At 36.6% G+C, this 21131-nt stretch overlaps 2 protein-coding genes across 4 annotated transcripts in view; both read left to right on the top strand.

Annotated features, from left to right (window-relative positions):
* The first annotated feature begins 1229 nt into the window (after positions 1-1229).
* On the top strand, positions 1230-6165 carry si:ch211-198c19.1 (uncharacterized protein LOC100151013 homolog). The gene is made up of 2 exons (XM_048154225.1): positions 1230-1421; positions 4610-6165. Exon 2 carries the CDS (start codon positions 4619-4621, stop codon positions 5153-5155), a length of 537 nt encoding a protein of 178 aa, XP_048010182.1. The 5' UTR covers positions 1230-1421; positions 4610-4618; the 3' UTR covers positions 5156-6165.
* Positions 6166-18480: 12315 nt separating this feature from the next.
* Positions 18481-21131, top strand: part of cep162 (centrosomal protein 162) — a 35742-nt gene continuing 33091 nt past the window's right edge. For 2 of the 3 annotated variants that reach the window (XM_048153054.1, XM_048153053.1), the window contains exons 1-3: positions 18486-18615; positions 18962-19027; positions 19282-19432. In XM_048153054.1, coding sequence (XP_048009011.1) covers positions 18968-19027; positions 19282-19432 — 211 coding nt within the window. In that variant the 5' untranslated portion in view covers positions 18486-18615; positions 18962-18967. Of the gene's footprint in view, positions 18616-18961; positions 19028-19281; positions 19433-21131 lie in introns of all 3 variants that reach the window. The other variant, XM_048153052.1, reaches the window with a different exon arrangement.

Consider the following 21131-nt stretch of genomic DNA (forward strand, 5'->3'; position numbering starts at 1 on the left):
CACACTCAGCATGGAATGGAAGAAACTGATCTTTATACTCAGTGCAGCTCTGGATAGCTTATAGCACCCAGAGGCAGGGGGAACTAATATGGTGTGACCCCAAAGTCGTGTATACATACACCAGAGGAATTAAAGAAACTAGCCAACAGCAAGAGCAGACGCGTTGCCAGGGAGATTAGCCCAGCAAGCTTTTATGCGCGCATCAATGTAAGCAGGAAGATGGCAAAATAAATAAATAAATGCGGCAAAATGGAACATTATTTGGTGTTAAATCTGTAGAAATGAAATGCTAATGCCTGCTCTCTCTCTCGCTCTCGTTCCCTCTCTGTCTTTTCTGTCTCTTTTTTATTCATACCTTCCTCTAAAAGCTGGGCTTGTTTGCCATGCTGGGATCATTTAAAAGTATAATTTATTTGTAATGAAGTTGAGAAGCTTTGATATGACACTGTGAGTTGGAATGAGCGAACAGTGAAGAGAAAAGCCACATTTCTGTATTACATGAAATGTGTTCAGGAAAGTAACTGTCACTTTCTCTGCCCACCTAAAGGCATGTGCTAAACCTATTAATTTGTGGTGAAATATGGTGAAAGTGAAGGGAAAGTGTGGAATATACCATTTATGTCATAAACATGGAATCTAAACTGCAAAATGGTGACGAAAATAACATGCTGCAATATAAAAGACACTCGGCTTTTGAATAGTTTGTTTACTCAAGAATGCATATAGAAAGCACTTTAGTTGGACCTTCTTGAAAAAAATTCTAAAATTTATGATACGATTGTTGTCAGATTTTATAGTTAATTTGAAAATTGTTATTAAAATATTATCTTGAAAAAGTTATGGACATTTTACTCTTTCAAGCAGATTGTACTTTCTTGCCTATTGCTTACACAGAAAATAGCTGCCTGGGGGGTTTCCAAAACAGCCACGAGTGAACTGAATTGCCTTAAAGGGAGTTTAGACATAATATGTGAGCAGAAACTGTACTTTCCACCTGCATATATTCTTTGAGAAAAATCTCAAAGCACAGATCCTGTAGGCTATTACATGCCATATTTGCTTTTCTCTAGGGAAAAAGAAATGTGTTTTTTCTCTTTTCAGTCACCACATTATGTGTTTTAATTTCACAGCTGTCATGTTTTGAATTGAATCAGAGCTGTTAGGATTAAGATGAATGCATTTTGATAATTTATAATCCGGAACTGAGACCAGGCAACAGGGCAGAACACATCTGTCATGTAAGACTTCGCATATTTAACCACTTCCTCTTAATAGATAGGGTGAGAAAATAAGCCAGAAAACGGAGCTCTCAAACCAAGGGCTCACACTCTGAAAAGACTCTATACGAACGCAGTTAACCTCACAAAATATCCACAGCCTCCTCAAGACATTTCACACCCACGTTCTGCTGAGTCATCCAGGTAAATTAACATGAATATGTCTTAATAGAGTATGCTATTTTTGCTGTTATTCTTTGTTTAAAAAAGCTCAGCACAGGTTCCAAAACCTGTAAATGAGATGCAAGTGAAAGTGTCTGTTCCTGTTTAATTTAAACAGGTTTCTGTCTAGATATATAACAATACCAACAGGTAAAGCAGGTACAAGACAGTCTTTTCATGCCAACATGATAAAAAAATCTGTGATAGAATAGAAAGGGGAAAAATGATTGTTGACAATATAAATGTCAAGAGATTTTAAAACAAGTACATTAAAGAAACAGCGATCGCAGATAATTATTTGCAAATATTATTCCCATATTATGACATATTTCAGTGTGAAACAGGATATTCAAAAATACACATGGGATGCACAACATAGGTATCACATCAATTATCAGATGATATTAGAGAACTTTTCAGTAACTGTCAATGTTGTATATATCAGCCAAATTGCATATTAAATTGTGTGTGCTCTTTATTTACATTTAAATTAGCTTTTTCTCGTACCGGCTAATCTTTAAAAACACTGATAACTTAATAATAACAATGTTAAATGTAATCTTTAGCCATCCACAAAGTAAATATCCATTTTGGATATATCCTAAATGTACTTGTAGCATTATCTACCATAGAATCTTACTACTGGCAATATTGTTGGTGCATCCCTAAAAATGTAGACTTTTTTTAAGAGTTGGTTAAATCATAAAAATGTCTCTTTATTCTAAGTGGTTAGATAAGACCAGGACCAGCTAACAAAATATGTTCTAAAAATGTTTTGCTAATATTCCCATTAAGTTATGAAAATTTTATTTCTGAATGTTCTCTGAACGTTCAAAACGTCCAGTTTTTTAAATGGGTTACACTTTATTTTACCGTAGTTACATTGTAATTACTCAAATAAGTACTGAGTACTATTAATTAACTACATGTACTTAATATAGAGTAACAGTTAGGGTTAGGGTTTGGTTTAGGGTTAGTTACTTGTTTTTATGCATAATTTACTGTTATTACTATAGTAAGTACATGTAGTAACGTGTAACTACGGCACTGTAAAATAAGGTGTTACCAAATAATGTTTTAAAAATGTTTTTTCATGGTTATACAAACATTAAGGTAACATTCCATTTTATTATTTTGCAAACATTATGGGAATGTTACTTTTGAATGTTCTCTAAACAAGTAAATTTCAGAAAAATTACAAAAAAAACACTCCAACGATGTACAGTACTGTGCAAAAGTCTTGGGCACATCAGTATTTTCACCCCCAAAAAAGGTTTTAAGCCAGTTATTTATATCTTTTCCTGTGTCAGCAGGAGATATCAGTTCACATTTCCAAACATTCATTTTGCCATTAATTGTAATAATCCAGTGAGATTTTTGAATACACAAGGAGTCTGACAACAGGCTGGTGCTCCAAACGGTGATCTGATCTCACCATCATTGAATCTGTCTGTGATTACATGAAGAAACAGATGAAACTGAGACAAACTAAATCCAGAAGAACTGTGGCTGTGTGTCCAAGATGCTTAAAGAAACCGACCTGCAAAGATACAGTACTGTGAAAAGTTTTAGGCACTTGTGTAAAAATGCTGTAAAGTGAGGATGCTTTCAAAAATACTGTCATAAATAGATTTTATTTATCAATTAACTTCTATTACCTAAATCAAATCAATATTTGGCGTGACCACCCCAAAAACAGCTTTTGTCCAGGCACACTTGCGCATAGTTTTTCAGGTAGCTTTGCAGGTCGGATTCTTTAAGCGTCTTGGACACACAGCCACAGTTCTTCTGGATTTAGTTTGTCTTAGTTTCATATGTTTCTTCATGTAATCACAGACGGATTCAATGATGGTGAGATCAGATCACTGTTTGGAGCACCAGCTGTTGTCAGACTCCTTGTGTATTCAAAAATCTCACTGGATTATTACAGTTAATGGCAAAATGAATGTTTGGAAATGTGAACTAATATTTCCTACTGACACACTACAGCAAAATATATAAATAACTGGCTTAAAACCTTTTTATGGGGTGAAAATACTGACGTGCCTAAGACTTTTGCACAGTACTGTATATATAATGTTTTTGTGAATGAACGTTCTCTAGGTGCAATATGTAATATTTTAGCAGTAAAATATCCAAAAACCACTAGGCCAGTGTTATATATTTTGTTCACTTGAGTACTTACAATATCCCAAATGTTTCCAACTATTTGTAGATCGTGAGAAAATTGCAATTTTAACCAAGGCTCCGGGACATGTGAGGAAGTCGCCTGTCAATTGCTTCACACCCGCATTACCCTCGGTTTCTGGTTTTATTTTGTAGAAACCATGGAAACCAAAGACGCTTTAAAATATTACACGTTTTAATAGACAAGGGAACATCTGTTTTGATATATTTATAGACAGAAAATGAATTGTTATATAGCTCACGTTTAGTCTTATTGTTTAAATAATTTTTCTTGATTTCTTTTTCGAGTACCATTCTTTACCGTGCCTCAGAGAAAAACACTATTTTGTCAAATAGCTAACATAGCATAATCAGATGCAGCTTTATTTTTATTAACAGTAACCTAATACAGAATTTTCTCCATCATATAATACGTTTTAATTAATTGCATTCTGCCATTTATCAACACAAGCCAACCAGCATTTAATATGATATTCTAAAATCGATCTATCTTACTGCAGTGTGCACCAAGTGTCTCACAGCAGCCGCCGAGCGAACGCACAGAAAAACGTTATAACATTTTCAACACACTCAAATGTATCTAATACTACAGTAACGTTAATAATCTCATCCATGAACATGAGTTCTTCCCGACTCCAAACCCTATTCTTTTGCACCATCCGTTGAGATGGAGACCACATGTCCCAAAATTCTGCTCTAAAACTTGGCGTCATCAAGCTACGCCTTTGTTTTGAATAGGCTTCTAGCGACCTCTAGCAGACAAAATTATGACATATTGTACCTTTAACGTTACTAGAATAATGTTTGTTCATAACTTTGAGAAAACCTTGCCAAAACATTAACCAAAGTTCTGAGAACATTTCCTGTTAGCTGGAAATGTGCATTAAGAAAGTAAATAAGGTGAATTGTGATTTCATGTTGACTTTAAGGCTTGTAGTCATCTTTTCCAGCTGTCTCATTGTCTCATCTCATTCTCCCTGCAGACTGCAGAAATGATAAAACATTTCAGTGTTTTGCTTGCCATCTTGGTCATCGCCATTAAAACATTAAACACTGAAGAGGAGCTGAAAGAGACTGGGTTTGGATATCCACCACCCCGACACGGACTTGCTCTACTTAAGTGGTATGTGAATAATTGCATTGACAATAACATGGTGGCTCTCTGTGATCCTGTGGCTGGAGAGTTTGGGTTCCATGTGTTTCGAAACATTGGGTCACTGCTCCCTCCACTGAAGGACAAACGGACATATACGTACTTCACCATAGGAAACCTTCACTACCCGCACTCTGAGGATCTTCCCTATGAAGTAAGGAAGTACTATGATCGACATAATAAACAGAGCAACATGGACAGAGTCATTGTGAAACTCAACATGAACAAGAACAAAATCGAGGAGATCTACATATCAGAGCACTATAATCCTCCTAGAACTTTTCAATTAGGAGCCTCTCTCATCGATGACTTACGATGGCATCAGAACTCAATGCAGAAGGTTTTTCCAATAATCTCTCAAAACATTTTTACCTGAGATGTTCTATTACAAAAATAACTGTATTACCACATTAGCTTCCTCTATTTCCCCACAGCAGGTGCCTTTTGCACTTTCAGTTTACTAGATTTAGTTAAACAACTTTCACTTCTGAGTTTTTCTTCTTTTTTCTTCTCTACTAGCCCATTTTATACCACTTCTCAAATTCCTTCTCTCCATCACATGCCACAAAACAATTTAGTAACTTCCTCCATGAAGCTGAATGTGGACTTTGAACCTGGGTGGGTTTACTGTTTACTGCAATGATTAACATTTGCCTACCTTTGGTCGTATCTATTATAAATATAGGCTTTAAAGGTGAATTGTGGATTCTGTGCAATTTTTTCTTTGATAATAAGTTTTCTTCTATCCCAGCTTAATATGCAGTCTGATCTCATAGTGTTCATAGGTACACTTAGCATTTACATGTACATTTTTGTATGTTTAAATATACATCAAAAAAATAAAAAAATTGTACAGATCTGTATTACTCCTTTACATTATATATAAAAAATATAAATATATTGAAAAAAATTTTTGAATTTGGGGTATGACTATCTGTATGTCCAACAAATTGGGTATCAGGAACCATTAAAATGTCTTAAAGCATTTATAATTTCTGCAATTGCATTTGGTGATGTAGTGGTGAAAAATTACACATTTCACCTTTAATTCTGATGTAATTCAAATGATTAAAATCACTCTTTGAAGAAGGGATAATGGGTTGCATTATTCATTAATTCTGTTTATAAATGCAAATGCAAGACAATTTCCTTTCTATGAATCTAAAAAAGGACCTCTGATAATAAAACATTATACAGAATTTTGCATAATGTAAATATCTGCCTATGCATGTGCCTAAAACTAACAGATAGTGACCGATTAATGTAATGCTTACTAATGGACAAAAGAAAGTGTTTATTGTGATGTAATGTAATGTGACAGATGTAAATGCATCCAATCTGGGAATATTAAAGATGTCACACACCACAAATGTTTAAATTTTCTCATAATGGAACCAAAGTGTTTCATTTGTTTTTCAACTTTAGTCAGAGAAAAACTGTCTCAACCTCACTTGCTTCAAGAACTAAGACATTTGCTAAAGAGCTAGATAAGCATTAAAATATGAGTAGACAGTTGATATAAATCATGGGACAAAAGTGTGAACATGTCAAGAGTGGACATTATAGTTTGCAAATCAAAGATTTGCATATTGGGGTGAAACTAATGATGTAAGAACATGAACAAAGCAGCACTGCCACCAAAAACAAAGAGTGCTTATGGATATACTGTAGTCAGAAATCAGAATATATATTCTGAAATATCTTTAGCTCATCACCGTCTAATGTGCTTCTGCAATTTAAAATACATTGCCATAAGACAAGATGAAAGATCTCACAACGCTTCAGTGTCTGCACAATGAATCTTTAAATAATAATGTCTACACTTTGTTTTAATCAGAGGATTTGCCAGCATGCAAAGCATTCAGCGCTGAACAAAAACTCCAGCATTTTGAGCGGTGAGTGGATCCTAACATCTCATTGCGTTCCAGAAATCAACAGAATTGTCTGTGATTGGCTACACTGCTCAAAGCAGCAATATTAGAAACTCTGTCAATGCTTGAGGCCGCAAAGCGTTTTTATTTGATCTTAGTTCTTTAAAAAAACAGCCCTTTTAAAGTGTTTATTACTAATAAATGTAACTGAAAACACTTCCTGCGCTGAGATATAACAACTGTCATAAAAAACACCACAGCCAGAAAAAAAAAAAAAAACAGCCCATTTCTTTGACAAAATCTATATATAGCATACAGACTCTGAACAAATAACATAATTGCCTTCAGTTTATTTACGTATTCCTTCATGTTAAGATTAAAATTACTCTGCTTCAGTGGCGTTATTTGCATAACGTTAGTTCAAATGGAGAAGACTCGATGGAGTATGTGCGTCTAAACGGTGCTGGTTTATGTATGAAGTAGTACTAGGGTAAATTATATGTCCAGAAAACAATTAAACATGATCGGCCACAGTGGCCCATATGGTGAATGTTCAACTTACCGCGGTCAAAGTCCCTTTAAGACAAGTCATTTCACTCGGCGGCCATCTTTGAAATGCCTCTTGGGCATGCAAGTGCAGCTCCTATCTCTTTGAATAGGGAAACATCAAATTCTCCAAAACTTTTTGCCAAGCTTTTGATTAAATTTCATATTTGAAATCACCAATGAAATCTGACAACAACTGTCTCATACATTTTGTTTCTAGATGCTCAAATCATGACAAAATGGTATTTTCCAGGCTGGATCAAGCTAATGCGCATAAGCAATGCTAAATGCACATCTCTTGTGTCTCATTTCGGAGGCTCGCATCTGACTGTTTCTATAGGATTTGGAGCTTCTAAGGGCCGCTGCAGTGGCGCGGTGACTTTACCAATCGGCGATTGGCTCTTATTTAGAAGGCGGGCCTTATAGACCCCTTAAAAGTTTGTAAACATTGCAACGTTTCCTGGTGGGCGGGGCTTAGCTGGAGGCAAAAAGAGACGCTGGACTCAATGTTGACAAGCGTAAGCTAGCATGTTTTAGGAGGGATTTATTAAACATAGATGCAGAAGGTTCAGAACTGTCCGAATATGTACAGTCACTGACTCTGCGGGACCGTGACAGCTATTTTTGTAAATTAACTTAACTTTTGGATATTTCCTAGACAACATATGAATTACTTTCGGGTGGTTCGGGGAATTTTGTCAAGGCTTATTGTCTAATGTAATGCTGGGCTAACTATGATTATGGCTAGCAATGTGGATTATTTTAAGAGACCATTCAAAGGATGGCACACACATCTATCGCCGTATGTTTGTTTAACATTTATGCTAGCTAGTGCGCTGAAAGTTGGCGACTTTTCACCTATAAAACAGAAACGTGCTGATTTGTACTAGAAAAAACCAACACACCATTACATATGCATCGATTATTTTACCTGATATGAAGTGTGCACTGCAAACACAAGTATTATTTATGATCGTCTCCGTCCAGTCTGTACGCCGTATTGCTTTCAACCACAATTATCTTTTTGATTTCTGTGAAGGAATGTCTGCCGGGATCTGGTAAAACTTTAGTTTTGAACCAAAAGTCCTGTTCCTTCTATTCTGGCAGCCAAAAACACAAGAAGACGACATTTTAAAGTCAAAACCTCAAACTTTTAGCGCGCCTGCTATTAGTTCTTATTTATGTTTTGCCTCCAGCTAGAGCGCTGATGTCACAGTGACGTAGGCAATTAAGGGGTCTATTCGCCTGGCTGCAGATCATTCATAATAATACGAGTTAAACGCTGTCATCGTCCACTTTTCCATTTTTCGAATTCCTCGCTCACTCTGCCCGCACGCTTCCATATTATACAACGCAGCGATTGGATGCTAATCAATTGGGGGCGTTTCCTCTAAGTTCATCATACCAATCAATCACAATTTTATTCACTTTAGACTTTTATTTTATTTCATTAAAAAATAACAATTTTCCCTATAATATTAAAAATATTGTGCTGCATCAGTGTTTATATTGTCTTCTTTATGTGTAAAACTTTATTTTTATTTATAGTTGATGTAAATTGTAAATCCTGTTATCATTTTCATACCCTATTGAATGCATTTTCAACTAATCATTTTAATCAGTACACTTTTAAAGTCTATAATTTTATAAATTATTATAATTAAGTGTAACTCTTATTTTATTCTTACATTTTTTCATGTTTGAAAAGCAGTTTCACTCAGATACACGTCACAATAGAGTAAAATTAAGCTTGCTGTGAACATAACTTGACTATACTATGACGTTTTGTTCAATTTGATGTCATCCCTCTGATGGCATCACTTTGTAGGGAAGAAAAGACTATGGCAACTTCCGTTTCATGCCAACTTTAAATGACTCAAGTAAAAATGAATTGGAATTTAATGAGATGTGAAGATCATAGACTTAAAGCTAATGTTTCACTCAGTCTGTCCATGAAAAAGAGATGACAATTTTTGGCTTTTTCCGCCAGTTCTCTTTTTTTTCCCCCCATTTTTCTGTGCGGCTATAGGGGGGAAGTCAGGAGAGCTTTGACAGAATTCTAAAGCAGCAGAAAGAACAGATGTCTTGGGATGATTAATGTGCCTCTCCTCCTCTCCACTGAAGAGCAGTGAGTCTGTGCCTCTTGCACCCTCCTCTCCAGAGTTACTGTGCAGAGTTCCTCCCTCCCGTCCCCCAGAGTCAGGGCCACCTTCCAGCTCTGCGTCTCACCGGCCGTTCCACTCTTAACCGAGGGATGATGGGAAGGTGAGCTGCAAAGAGCCGGTCAATTGAGAGACACGATAATGTGCCATCTGAAAATCCAATGCTTGTGAACGTTGAGGGCAGGATAGCTCACTGGAGACAGGGTTTTAGGTGAAGGGCCTCTGAGAGATGAAGTGATTCTGTGAAGATAATGAGCAATATTAAACGTTGCAGTTTTGTTTTCTCATAGAGGGTTATATTTTGACACCTTTGTAGTGGTCTTGAAAGAGATACACTTGGTGATCAATGGGCTTTGGTCAGTTAAGGAGGAGTTTGAAGGGCAGGTTTGTATGCTCAGGGGATTACACCTAAATCCCACAGATAGAGATGGGCAGAAAGATGAACAGAAGCCAAGTGTGACTGTTTCTAGTGGTCAGGGGATGTTACAGCTAAAAATGCTTGCATAGAGCAATCCTGCCCCCTTCTGGAAGATGTGCAATTTGTCCTTACTAGCAGACTAAACTATGGCTGCATCAGATATGCATGCAGTAGGTAAAAACAGAATGTCAAAACAGTGTGCGAATTCACAGTAAAAGCATAGTGCTAGCAACACCAAGGTTATGGGTTCGATTCCCAGAGGGTACACATACTAACATTGTGACTTTCAAATGCAGTGTTCGATTTTTTAATTCCCTAGAGCAGGGGTTTTTAAATGTTTTAGATGCCACGAACCCCCAAATATGATCATCCTCATGCGAAGGACCCCCTGACCCATCCTATAACTGAACAAGCATTTCTCCCCTAAAAGTGATCGGGCAGACCAAACCAAACCGTAAGTCGTAGAGACTTGAAACTTGAAAGGCTCACCCCGATTGGCCTGATGGGGGTGCTACATCGGTCAAAAGTACGAAATGGCTCATAACTCCTGAACCGTTAAGGCAGGAACACACCAAGCCAATGATCGGCCATCGGGCAGTTTTTGTTCATTGGCTGACTAAGTTTTCTCAGTGTGTTCCACACTGCTGGCTGAAGTTGGTCGTCGTCGGCTTTTTTTCCACATGAATCGGCGTCAGAGCTCGTTAGTCCATTTGATCACTCTGATTGGGTGTTCAGCTACTACCACCTGCTGAGACGAAAAGGCATTTCATCTTACGCAGGCATATAGCTGACGTGCTACTTGGCTGTCAGGTGTTGAGCGTCGGTTTGGTGTGTCAGGGCAACTTTGGACCCAGTCACTGCCGACGTGAGCCAACCCCGCAGTCTGCTTTCGTCGCCACTAGTTTGTCGCCGTCGGCTTGGTGTGTTCCTGCCTTTAGGCCTAGGCTCAAGAGTCTTATATTGTTGAAATCCTTGGCTCTGGAGACTGATTGTCAGTAATTATCAAAAAAAAGTTGAAATTCCGATTCACAGTGCCCAAGGACCGCCAAAACATTTGAGGTGGGTGGAGCCACTTTTACTAAAACTGTTATAACTCGTGACTGGTCTAAGATTAGTTATTACCTAGTTATTATGTAGTTATTATCTATCTTAGGTAATAACTAGTTAATAACTAGGTAATGAACAATCTTAGGTAATAACTAGGTAATAACCAAAGATTAGTTATTACTTAGTTATTACCTAAGATTGGTTATTACCTAGTTATTACCCAAGATATGTAATAATGAGATAATAACTAGGTAATAACCAATCTTAGGTAATAACTAGGTAATAACCCATCTTAGGTAATAACTAGGTAGGTAATAAATAGGTAGTAACTAGATAATAACTAGTAACTAGTTAGTTATTAACTAGATTAGTTATTACCTAGTTATTACCTAAGATTGGTTATTACCTAGTTATTACCTAAGATTGGTTATTACGTAGTTATTATCTAGTTATTACCTAAGATTAGTTATTACTTAGTTATTGCCTAGTTATTACCTAAGATTGGTTATCTAGATAATAACTAGGTAATAACCAATCTTAGGCAACAACTAGGTAATAGCTAGGTAATAACCAATCTTAGGTAATAACTAGGTAAGTATAACTAGATAATAACTAGGTAATAACCAATCTTAGGTAATAACTAGGTAAGTATAACTAGATAATAACTAGGTAATAACCAATCTTAGGTAATAACTAGGTAAGTAATAACTAGGTAATAACTAGGTAATAACTAATCTTAGATAATAACTAGGCAATAACCAAATATTAGTTATTACCTACTGGTTATTACCTAGTTATTACCTAAGATTCATTATTACCTAGTTATTATATAGTTATTACCTAAGATTGGTTATTACCAAGTTATTATCTAGTTATTACCTAAGATTTGTTATTACCTAAGATTGGTTATTACCCAGTTATTACCTAAGAATGGTTATTACCTAGTTATTACCTAAGATTGTTATTACCTAGTTACTACCTAGTTATTACCTAAGATTGGTTATTACCCAGTTATTACCTAAGAATGGTTATTACCTAGTTATTTCCTAAGATTGTTATTACCTAGTTACTACCTTGTTATTACCTAAGATTGGTTATTACCTAGTTATTATCTAGTTATTAACTACGATAACTAATTTTATGGCACCTACAGTAAATGCTGTATTGTTTTATATATTGTTTATTTTACCAGTTGTGGAGTCCAACCATTCATCCATCTGAGGTAACGTAGTTTGCCTACTTTATTGAGTACTTCCATTTTATGCAACTTTGCACATTTATTAATAGTAAATTAATAATTAATACATTTAAGATAAATCATATTTGCAGCGAACAGTATATTTCAGACCTAGTGGAATAATAGTAAAAATAGTATCAAGGTCTGAATTGAAATAGGCTATATTCGATGTTTTAATGGATCATGCTACAGACATAATGATCTTATAATACATGATACATTGCTGTGTCCGTTATCGCATAATTCCCACTTTTGGACACTTTTGCTTTAACAGACTTTAGACAACACTGCAAAATCAAGCTGTTATATTCATATATTTATAGTCCAACATTCCCAATTTTTCTGATGCATGTCCTTAATTTAATTTTATATGTTGGTATTAATTCAGTGTTTATACGTCTAATACTAATACTAGATCTTTTAAAGAATTTTAACCCAAACAGACTGGGTTTTGAGAGAGCAAAGGTTTTGTGAAAAAAGTGGAAGACTTAAACACAAAGTGTGTAAAATAAACTGTAAAAAGGATTTGATGATCACTAGTGATAGTATTTTATTCTGTGTTTTCATCATTCAAGTTGGATTTCAGCTTTAATGTATGGTTTTTTTTTTTTTTGTTTTTTACAAAGCAGCTGATATTGCCATAGAAACTAGTGGGCTGCCGACTCGCTTTCACCCCAAAATGGCAGAAACGCAGGGCCACTGCTGGGTGTTACGGTTTGCTGTTGTAGAGATGAGGCGTTTACGGATTTCCACAATCGATGGGTTTTTATTGACACAACGAGGAGACAACAATCAAACACTTCCATATAACATTTAGGACAGACAAGGAGTGGAGGGAGTGAGTCCATTATAAAGGGTGTACTGACAATCAGGAACAGGTGCAGGCAATCCGTGATGAGGAGGAGAAGACGAGGGAAGTGAGTGCAGGTGAGGAGACAAGAGGATCATGGGATTAGGAGTCCGGGAGACAAGGGATCCGTGACACTGGGCGCCGGTGTTGCAATGGAACGTTCTATTTAGTGTCGCTTCTTGTTAGTGTATATTCTTTGAGGTCAAGGTGCTGTGCATTGTGGTAATTGATGCGACATGACGTCACTTCCAAAGGACCAATGAACATTTCTGACCAATTTCATGGAATGTGAAAATGAATCTCATTGAATAAATAACATTTAAATTAAACTGGGCATCAGCGCAATTCAATTGGTTTGGTAATAGCAAGGGAAAATAGAATGATCTCCAAAAAATAACTTTTTGACTGTAAATAAAATTGTAAGGAGTAAAAAGTACTTTTTTCTTCAAAAATGTAATTAAGTAAAATTAAAAGTATTGATTTTTAATTGTACTCAAGTAAAGTAAAAATCCCCCAAAATAATCCTTAAGTACTCAAGTAAAATTACTCAAGTACTTTACACCTCTGAGAATGAGATATTTTCACCAAACTCAGCACACCTATGTGGGAGCTCATTCTGTGGTCTCGTGAAAAAGGACGTGGCGACTGGCCACTTGGTGGTGCTATAACAGTAAAAAACATGAAAACAGCTATAACTACTTCACCATTAGTCTGAGCGACTTGAAAATTGCCATGCAGCGTCTTTGTCCGAGGGGCCACTATTGTCTATGAGGACATTGACGCATCTCGAAAAACATGTCCACCGTCGGCCACTGAAGTTTGAGCAGCTATCAGACTAAGGCCGATCTGAACAAAACTCGCTGGGCCTGTTTGACTCACGGCCCAAGAGGCCTGTGTGAAATTCTAAAGAAATTGGCCACGGGGCGCCATTGTGTTTTTCATGTGCGTAAAGCATCGTGTCTCGCAAGATTTTTCGCATACGCCAACGACATTTGTACCACATGGTAGAACTCCGCACTCTGAGAAACTTTGCCTCCTGGACCGGCACTGTCCATCGACTTATTTCAAAAACCAACTTTGGTGAACTAGTCTTAGGTTTTTGGATCAACCTCAAGAACTTTAAAAAACATATATTTTCAATGGTAAATTGCCTGTATTGGCTGTAAATGGTCTTTTACTTTTATAATTGAAGTGGTTACATGCGTAACAAGGTGGGACATGAGGTGAGATCCATATGCAAGCTTTATTAAACTGAGTTCATAGTTAAATGGTGGAACAACAGCAAACAGGTATGGCAGAATCGTAGTCAAGGAACAGGCAATGGGTCAGGGCTGGCAGATAACAATCGTAAATCCAAAACAGAGCAAATAGTCCAAGGGGCAGGCAGCAGAGAATCATACACGGGGAACAGACAGGAACAGTAACAGGCAGACAGACACAAGGATAAACACTCAGAATCGCAACAGAGTATACAAGACCTCGCAATGTGTGTCAGGATGTGACTAGCTTATGTAGTCCAGGTAATGCGTGGCAGCTGGGTGTGGTGATTAGTGTTAGCTGATTGGTGGAGTGAGTGCAGGTGATTGGCAGGGAGGGTTATGGGAAGTGTAGTCCGGGAAGTGTAGTGTAGTTTTTGCGCAAGTACTTAAAGGCCTTTAAAAGGCCTGAAAACCGTAGAGAAAATACCTATTAAATTGTGACCATTTGACTTTGGTAGTTGGCTGGTATTAAATATTAATGCTTCAATATTGTATTTTACATCTAATATTTTATATAAATACAATAGTAAGTGCTCTTAAACATGAATTCAGACATCTCTGGATATTAAAAGTTTAGGTTCTCCCAGTCCAGCCTTCATAATCTTCCATTTATTATATATATATATATATATATATATATATATATATATATATATATATATATATATATATATATATATACATCTGCCAAAACACTTGGTTTTTGTCAACAGATGTTGCAGGTCAACAGGGCCTGGAACCTAGTAAAATTTAGATCATGAATCACAATTATAGATAATATGAGTCTGTTCAGGAAGGAATTACAGTGAAGAAGCCCTACAAGTGTGTGTGTGTGTGTGTGTGGCCTCAGCATTGCAGACCTCAGGGTCATGTCAGGAGCAGTCACACACATCTCAATAGCCAAAGTCCACACTCATACCATCATAAACAGCTTCTTCTCCTCCTCTATGTGGCAGAAATGGGCCTGAGGCAACGAGCCCAGAAAGCTGATGATGAAGCGGGCTGCCAGGCTTGAGTGTCCCCCGCCAAAGTGTTTCAGGAGGCAGTAGTAATTGATCGGCAAGGAGAAGAGCACGAGTGAAGGAGATGATGTCTGGAGAGACTGCCAGCCTTAGTGTCTAATGGGCCTCATCTCTTCTCACACGTGCGGGCTCATTTTTCTTCACCACTTCTCAATCTATCTGAGCCGCATTTAAAGAAAAATCTATGTTTATAGCCCTCTTTTCTTTATATTTAAGACTGGAGAGTGGACTAGAAATATTACTACTAAAAATATTTAAAATATATTTATCAAGGTAATAACCAATATTTTAAAATATAAATTAATATTATAGTACATTTAAAAAAAAAAAAATATATATATATATATATATATATATAAAATATATATATATATATATATATATATAAAAAAAATATATATATATCACACACACATATTAATTAATACTACTATATTCACACTATAACTGAACAACAAAACAGATAGTACTAATCATTTTTGTTTGAAATAATCTCCCTAAAAACATTTAAATATATCAGTATGACAAAGTTTGTGTACCTTAGAAAGACAGCACTACACATTGCTGTAGCATCTGAAGAATTGGTTATCAATCCGTTGGATTTATTCAAAGTTGCCTGACAAATTAAACTCAGAGCCATTGCAATCTCCAAAAAAGCTGAGCCTGATGAAATGTATTCCATGTGGCTTTTAAATGTATAAGTTTGCTAAAGGACAGTCAATGTCAGTGTACTGTATGATGCTGAAATACATCTGAAGGTCAGTCCAATTATCTGTAATGGAGCCCATCCCTTACAAGATGCCCACCCCACCAAAATATTAACAGGGCCTTACATGAATATGAATTACACTGAGGGTGGGGTAGAAAGGGTGATCCTGTCCGGCTCCTATCAGCGAGTACACCAGCATCCCAATGTCAAGTCGACGGGAGAGGACACTGCCTTCATTAAGGTATGGGGTGCGTTTGGTGGACGATGGGGGCGCATTTACATGAGAAACGAGGCAGGGAAGCATTCACATCCTAATCACTCATTCACTTATCTCATTCAGACAGAGTCAGATAGAGCTCTGATGACACCAGGGTCACGATTAGAATGCATTAAGCATTCATTTAGAGAAATCGGAGACAAAAATGAGCATGAACCACACTCCTAGATGTTCACTTTTCTGCATTCCCGGCAGTGATTTGCTGATTGTCCCATTCAGGCACCCATCAGGGGGCTAATGCAACAGAAATGACAAGGAAAACGATGTGCGATGGATGGAGCTAAAAAAAAAATTAAGGGTTTTATGATTTCACTCACTTAAGGTTCAGATATTCATAATGCATATGCTTAATTCTGTCACACTTCAGATGGTGGCAGTAGCAGCAGCAGTTGGTGTGGGGAGACTGTTATTATTTGTTATCTGCAAATGTTGTAGCCTACAGTATATTTGTAGCCTATGCAAAAAAAATGAACAGACAAGAGTGACTAATCTGTGTAGCAATACTGCCCCTCGAGGTCACTTATAGTCAGTGCTGTACACAATGTCAGAAGAAGGCTTGAATACTGTACGTTGAAAGAGGTTTTGATTAGTCATATGGTGTGTGGAAGTTTTATTGAGAAGAAGGGAGGAGTCTGATCATCTGTCCAGCGAATAGTGTAAAAAAAAAAAAAAAAAAAAGTTTTTGTGAAGTGATGACATTTACATCACTGGATTAGTTTAAAACCACTTGGTTATGTATACAGGGGGTTGTGAACAGATAAAACACCCATTAAACACCCTTTTATTTTTATTTTTTTTTTCTGCAGGGTTATTAAAAAAAAGTGCCTTTTGTGTCCCTTATGCATATATATGACTTTAAAGGGTTAGTTCACCCAAAAATGAAAATAATGTCATTTATTACTCACCCTCATGTCGTTCTACACCCGTAAGACCTTCGTTCTTCTTCAGAACACAAATTAAAGATATTGTTGATGAAATCCGTTGGCTCAATGAGGCCTCTATTGAGAGCAAAGCCATTCAAACTCTCAAGGTCCATAAAGGTACTAAAAACATATTTGAAACAGTTCATTTGAGTTGAGTGGTTCTATCTTAAAGGGATAGTTCACCCAAAAATTAAAATTTGATGTTTATCTGCTTACCCTCAGGGCATCCAAGATGTAGGTAACTTTGTTTCTTCAACACAAATGATGATTTTTAACTTTTAACTTTTTTCATTTTAATGCATGTCAATGGGAACACAATCTATAAGAGACAAAAAAAAAACATGCACAGACAAATCCAAATTAAACCCTGCAGTTCGTGAAGACACATTGATGTCCTAAGACACGAAACGATCGGTTTGTGCGAGAAACCGAACAGTATTTATATCATTTTTCACCTCTAAAACACCACTATGTCCAACTGCCTTCAGCATCCGGTTAGTGAGGTCTGATCGCGGTCTGACAACAGAAGTGATGTCTTGCACTCATTGAAGTATAAGCGCGAGAGATCACTTCCATCATCAGAACGCATTTTCATATGTTTTTAGTTTTTAGTACCTTTATGGACCTTGAGAGTTTGAATGTCTTTGCTCTCAATAGTGGCCTCATTGAGCCAACGGATTTCATAAAAAAATATCTTAATTTGTGTTCTGAAGATGAACGAAGGTCTTACGGCTGTAGAACGACATGAGGGTGAGTAATAAATGAAATTATTTTCATTTTTGGGTGAACTAACCCTTTAATGACTTGAATAATGAAAAGTTCACTTTTCTGTGTAATTATAGGGATTTTCATAGGCTACAACAAAAATGTTTTTGCACTTTTTTTATCTTGTTTTTTTTAATGGTGATGCTTTTTCTTCATCTCTGTATTAGGAAAGATTTATATTTTGTTTGGAATAAATGGAAATAAAAGATGTCATTTGTGTTTATTCTATATATAATAAAGATTTTAGTGTTTCAAAAACATCATAACTATCACAATGTCAAAAGAAGGCTTGAATACTGTACCTTGAACGGGACCCAAGATGAAAATTAGATTATGCTATACTCTCGATGTATAATACTGTCCAGTGTTGACTGGAATCATGTTTCTTTGTACTACTGTCCCTATTTAAATAAACTTATAAATAAATAAAATCACTTACAATATTTTAAACAAATCCCATCAGTTAAAAAAGCTACACTTAAAAGCATTAGGGTGAGAGGCCCTGAGCCTGAAAGAGAAAACTCTCTAAGCATCACCTGTGTTGAGTGCATTTCTCCAACATGGCAACCCAAAAACACACGGAACTGAACCACCCAATCAAATCCCCGTACCCATGTGACGTGACACGGCCAATAAGCTGTCAGTAATCCCACGGTTATTGTAGCGGGAAACTTTATGATAAACTGTATCATTTCAAACACAATGTGAACATTAAAGGATTTACTGTATATTCATATTCCAGCTGTATTGGTGAGTCTTTTGCGTCCTGTGTTTTCTCCAGTTTAGCAAACATATTGACCGTTTCTCTCGGTTACCATGACAAACGAGCTAGCGAGCTAATAACGAAACCTCTGTAATCACAGGACAGCATATATGTGTTAGATCTCATCTAACAAATCAAACAACAACCTGTTTGTTTATAATGCAGCGCGAGCAGACTTTCCTGTCTCTCTCCCAGAATCTTTCTGTTTTAGATTGCAATATTTAGCAGATATTTAACATAACTTTTGTTTGTTTTAAAGGAGTTATTCTTATAATAACACGTTTATATAAAACATATAACGTTAGGTCTAATTCTAATACGTTTGTCTCACAGTGAATTATGGCTCATAGACTGACTAAAGAGGAGTTGGATCAACAGTTTGAGCAATTCTTGAAAGAGGTAGGCTACTGTTTATAGTCTTTTGTTTACTACTTCTGACAATTTTTTGTTTAATTACGTTTGTATATGCTTTGATATGCTTCTTGCGGTGTGACATACTGTAAGTTACTCCATCTAAAATGATTTTAAGCAGGTTCATTCAGCAATTTTTTTTTTTTATAATTCTTCCATATGCAGTGTAATAATAGAAAGACAAATTAAGTCCAGTATTGCAGGTAAACTTTATGTTGTTGTGTACCTATGCTTTTTTCCAGTCTGTCTCTGATGACTCTATTGATTTGGGCTCCAGCACCAAGCACCCTAGTGTCCTTGACAGCTTGGGAAAAGCACCTGTCAGGCCAGTGAAGAAGACTGCAGTGTCTGTGCCATGGTGGCAGGATGACGACGACAGTGAAGAGGGAACAGGTGAGTGCTGGTGTTGCCTGAATTAAAAGAGAGCTTGGGTGAAATCTCCAGCCTGGCTGAAAGCTTTAGCATAATCTTTGTTATGGGCTCAAAAGCCAAAGGTTTACATTCTGGAAAGTTTTTGAGATCCACTAACACTATTGTGCCCTTTAGAAAGACACTTTATCCCAGACTTCCAGGGATGCATGCTGTTCTTGTAATAAGTGTATTGTAAGTACTTTTGAGAAGAGAAGGTGTCAGCACATACAGTATATCTAAGGCCATGTTCAGACTGCCAGCAAAAATCAGATTGTTTGCATATCCAGATTTTATTCAGATGGGTTTTTGAGAATCTGGACAGCAAAAAACACAGGAAATTGGATTTTTTCAAATCTGATTCAGACCACATATAGAGGTAGTTTGAAATAGGATTCCAGTCAGATTGTTTCTGATGTCTCTCAGTCTGGATGCTCTGGCTGCTCAAATTGTCTTTTGCATCACTCTTAAAGGATTAGTCCACTTTTAAATAAAATTTTCCTGATAATTTACTCACCCCCATGTCATCCAAGATGTTCATGTCTTTCTTTCTTCAGTCGAAAAGAAATTAAGGTTTTTGATGAAAACATTCCAGGATTATTCTCCTTATAGTGGACTTCAATGGCCTCCAGACGGTTGAAGGTCAAAATTACAGTTTCAATGCAGCTTCAAAGGGCTTTAAACAATACCAGACGTGGAATAAGTGTCTTATCTAGCGAAACGATCGCTCATTTTCTAAAAAAAATACAACTGTATATGCTTTATAAACACAAATTATCGCCTTGCACGTGCTTCCACTTTCCGCATTCTAAAGAGAGTGCCTATTAAAATTAATTTGAGCCAATAGGATCACTTGGGGTCCTAATAGAGACCCGATTATGAGGAGGAACTGATTTGTCCCCACACCGGAAATATGGAGTTCGAATGGCATGTCCAAAATTTCTGCAATTTTCCATTTGTGACAGAGGAGTTCTGCACTGCAACTCAACAGGGAGCTTATTATGTCTGGACACACAAATCTTATTCGACCACTTGCAATTAATAGTGCGGACAGTCTGCCTGAAAACATTTGATTTGAGAAAAAATATGATTTGCTTGCAGTCTGAACATAGCCTAACTGTCTTGGGGATTTTTGAACAACAATATTGTAGTTTAGGTGTTTGTCCACTCGAGGGCAGCAAGCACAAAGCAGTTGACAAAATAAATTATGCACAATCAGTTCAAGATTCAGATCAGATGTGTCATCAGGAATACCTTAAAATGCAACTATGAATTGCACTTGCTTTGTTTCTAAATTGCTTGAATTATCCAAATCTGTAACTTGATTGATTCCTTTTTTTTAGCAATTTGATCAGCAAATTATATTCATTTTTCTGAATAGAATCAGTTGAATAGGATAGCTGATTAGAGCTGTTGTTGTCTTATGTTGTTGGCTTGCACATTATAACACAGACAAAGCTGACTGGTGTTTTTTGTTCAGCACATCATTCTAGATATGAACTGATGCATGTTTGTTTTGATATGATTAAACCTGATTTAGTCTTTACTCTTTACCTGATGTTATTCATCTAGGCAGCCTAATTACTTTCTCTTCTGCGGTTGAGGAGTTGCCATTTTCTCATTATGCTCTGCACTTAAAGTACTTATTTTGTTTTTTGGGATTTGGGCTTCCCAGTGCTTTTGC

This window comes from Megalobrama amblycephala, linkage group LG13 (genome assembly GCF_018812025.1).
Source record: "Megalobrama amblycephala isolate DHTTF-2021 linkage group LG13, ASM1881202v1, whole genome shotgun sequence".
Lineage (NCBI taxonomy): Eukaryota > Metazoa > Chordata > Actinopteri > Cypriniformes > Xenocyprididae > Megalobrama > Megalobrama amblycephala.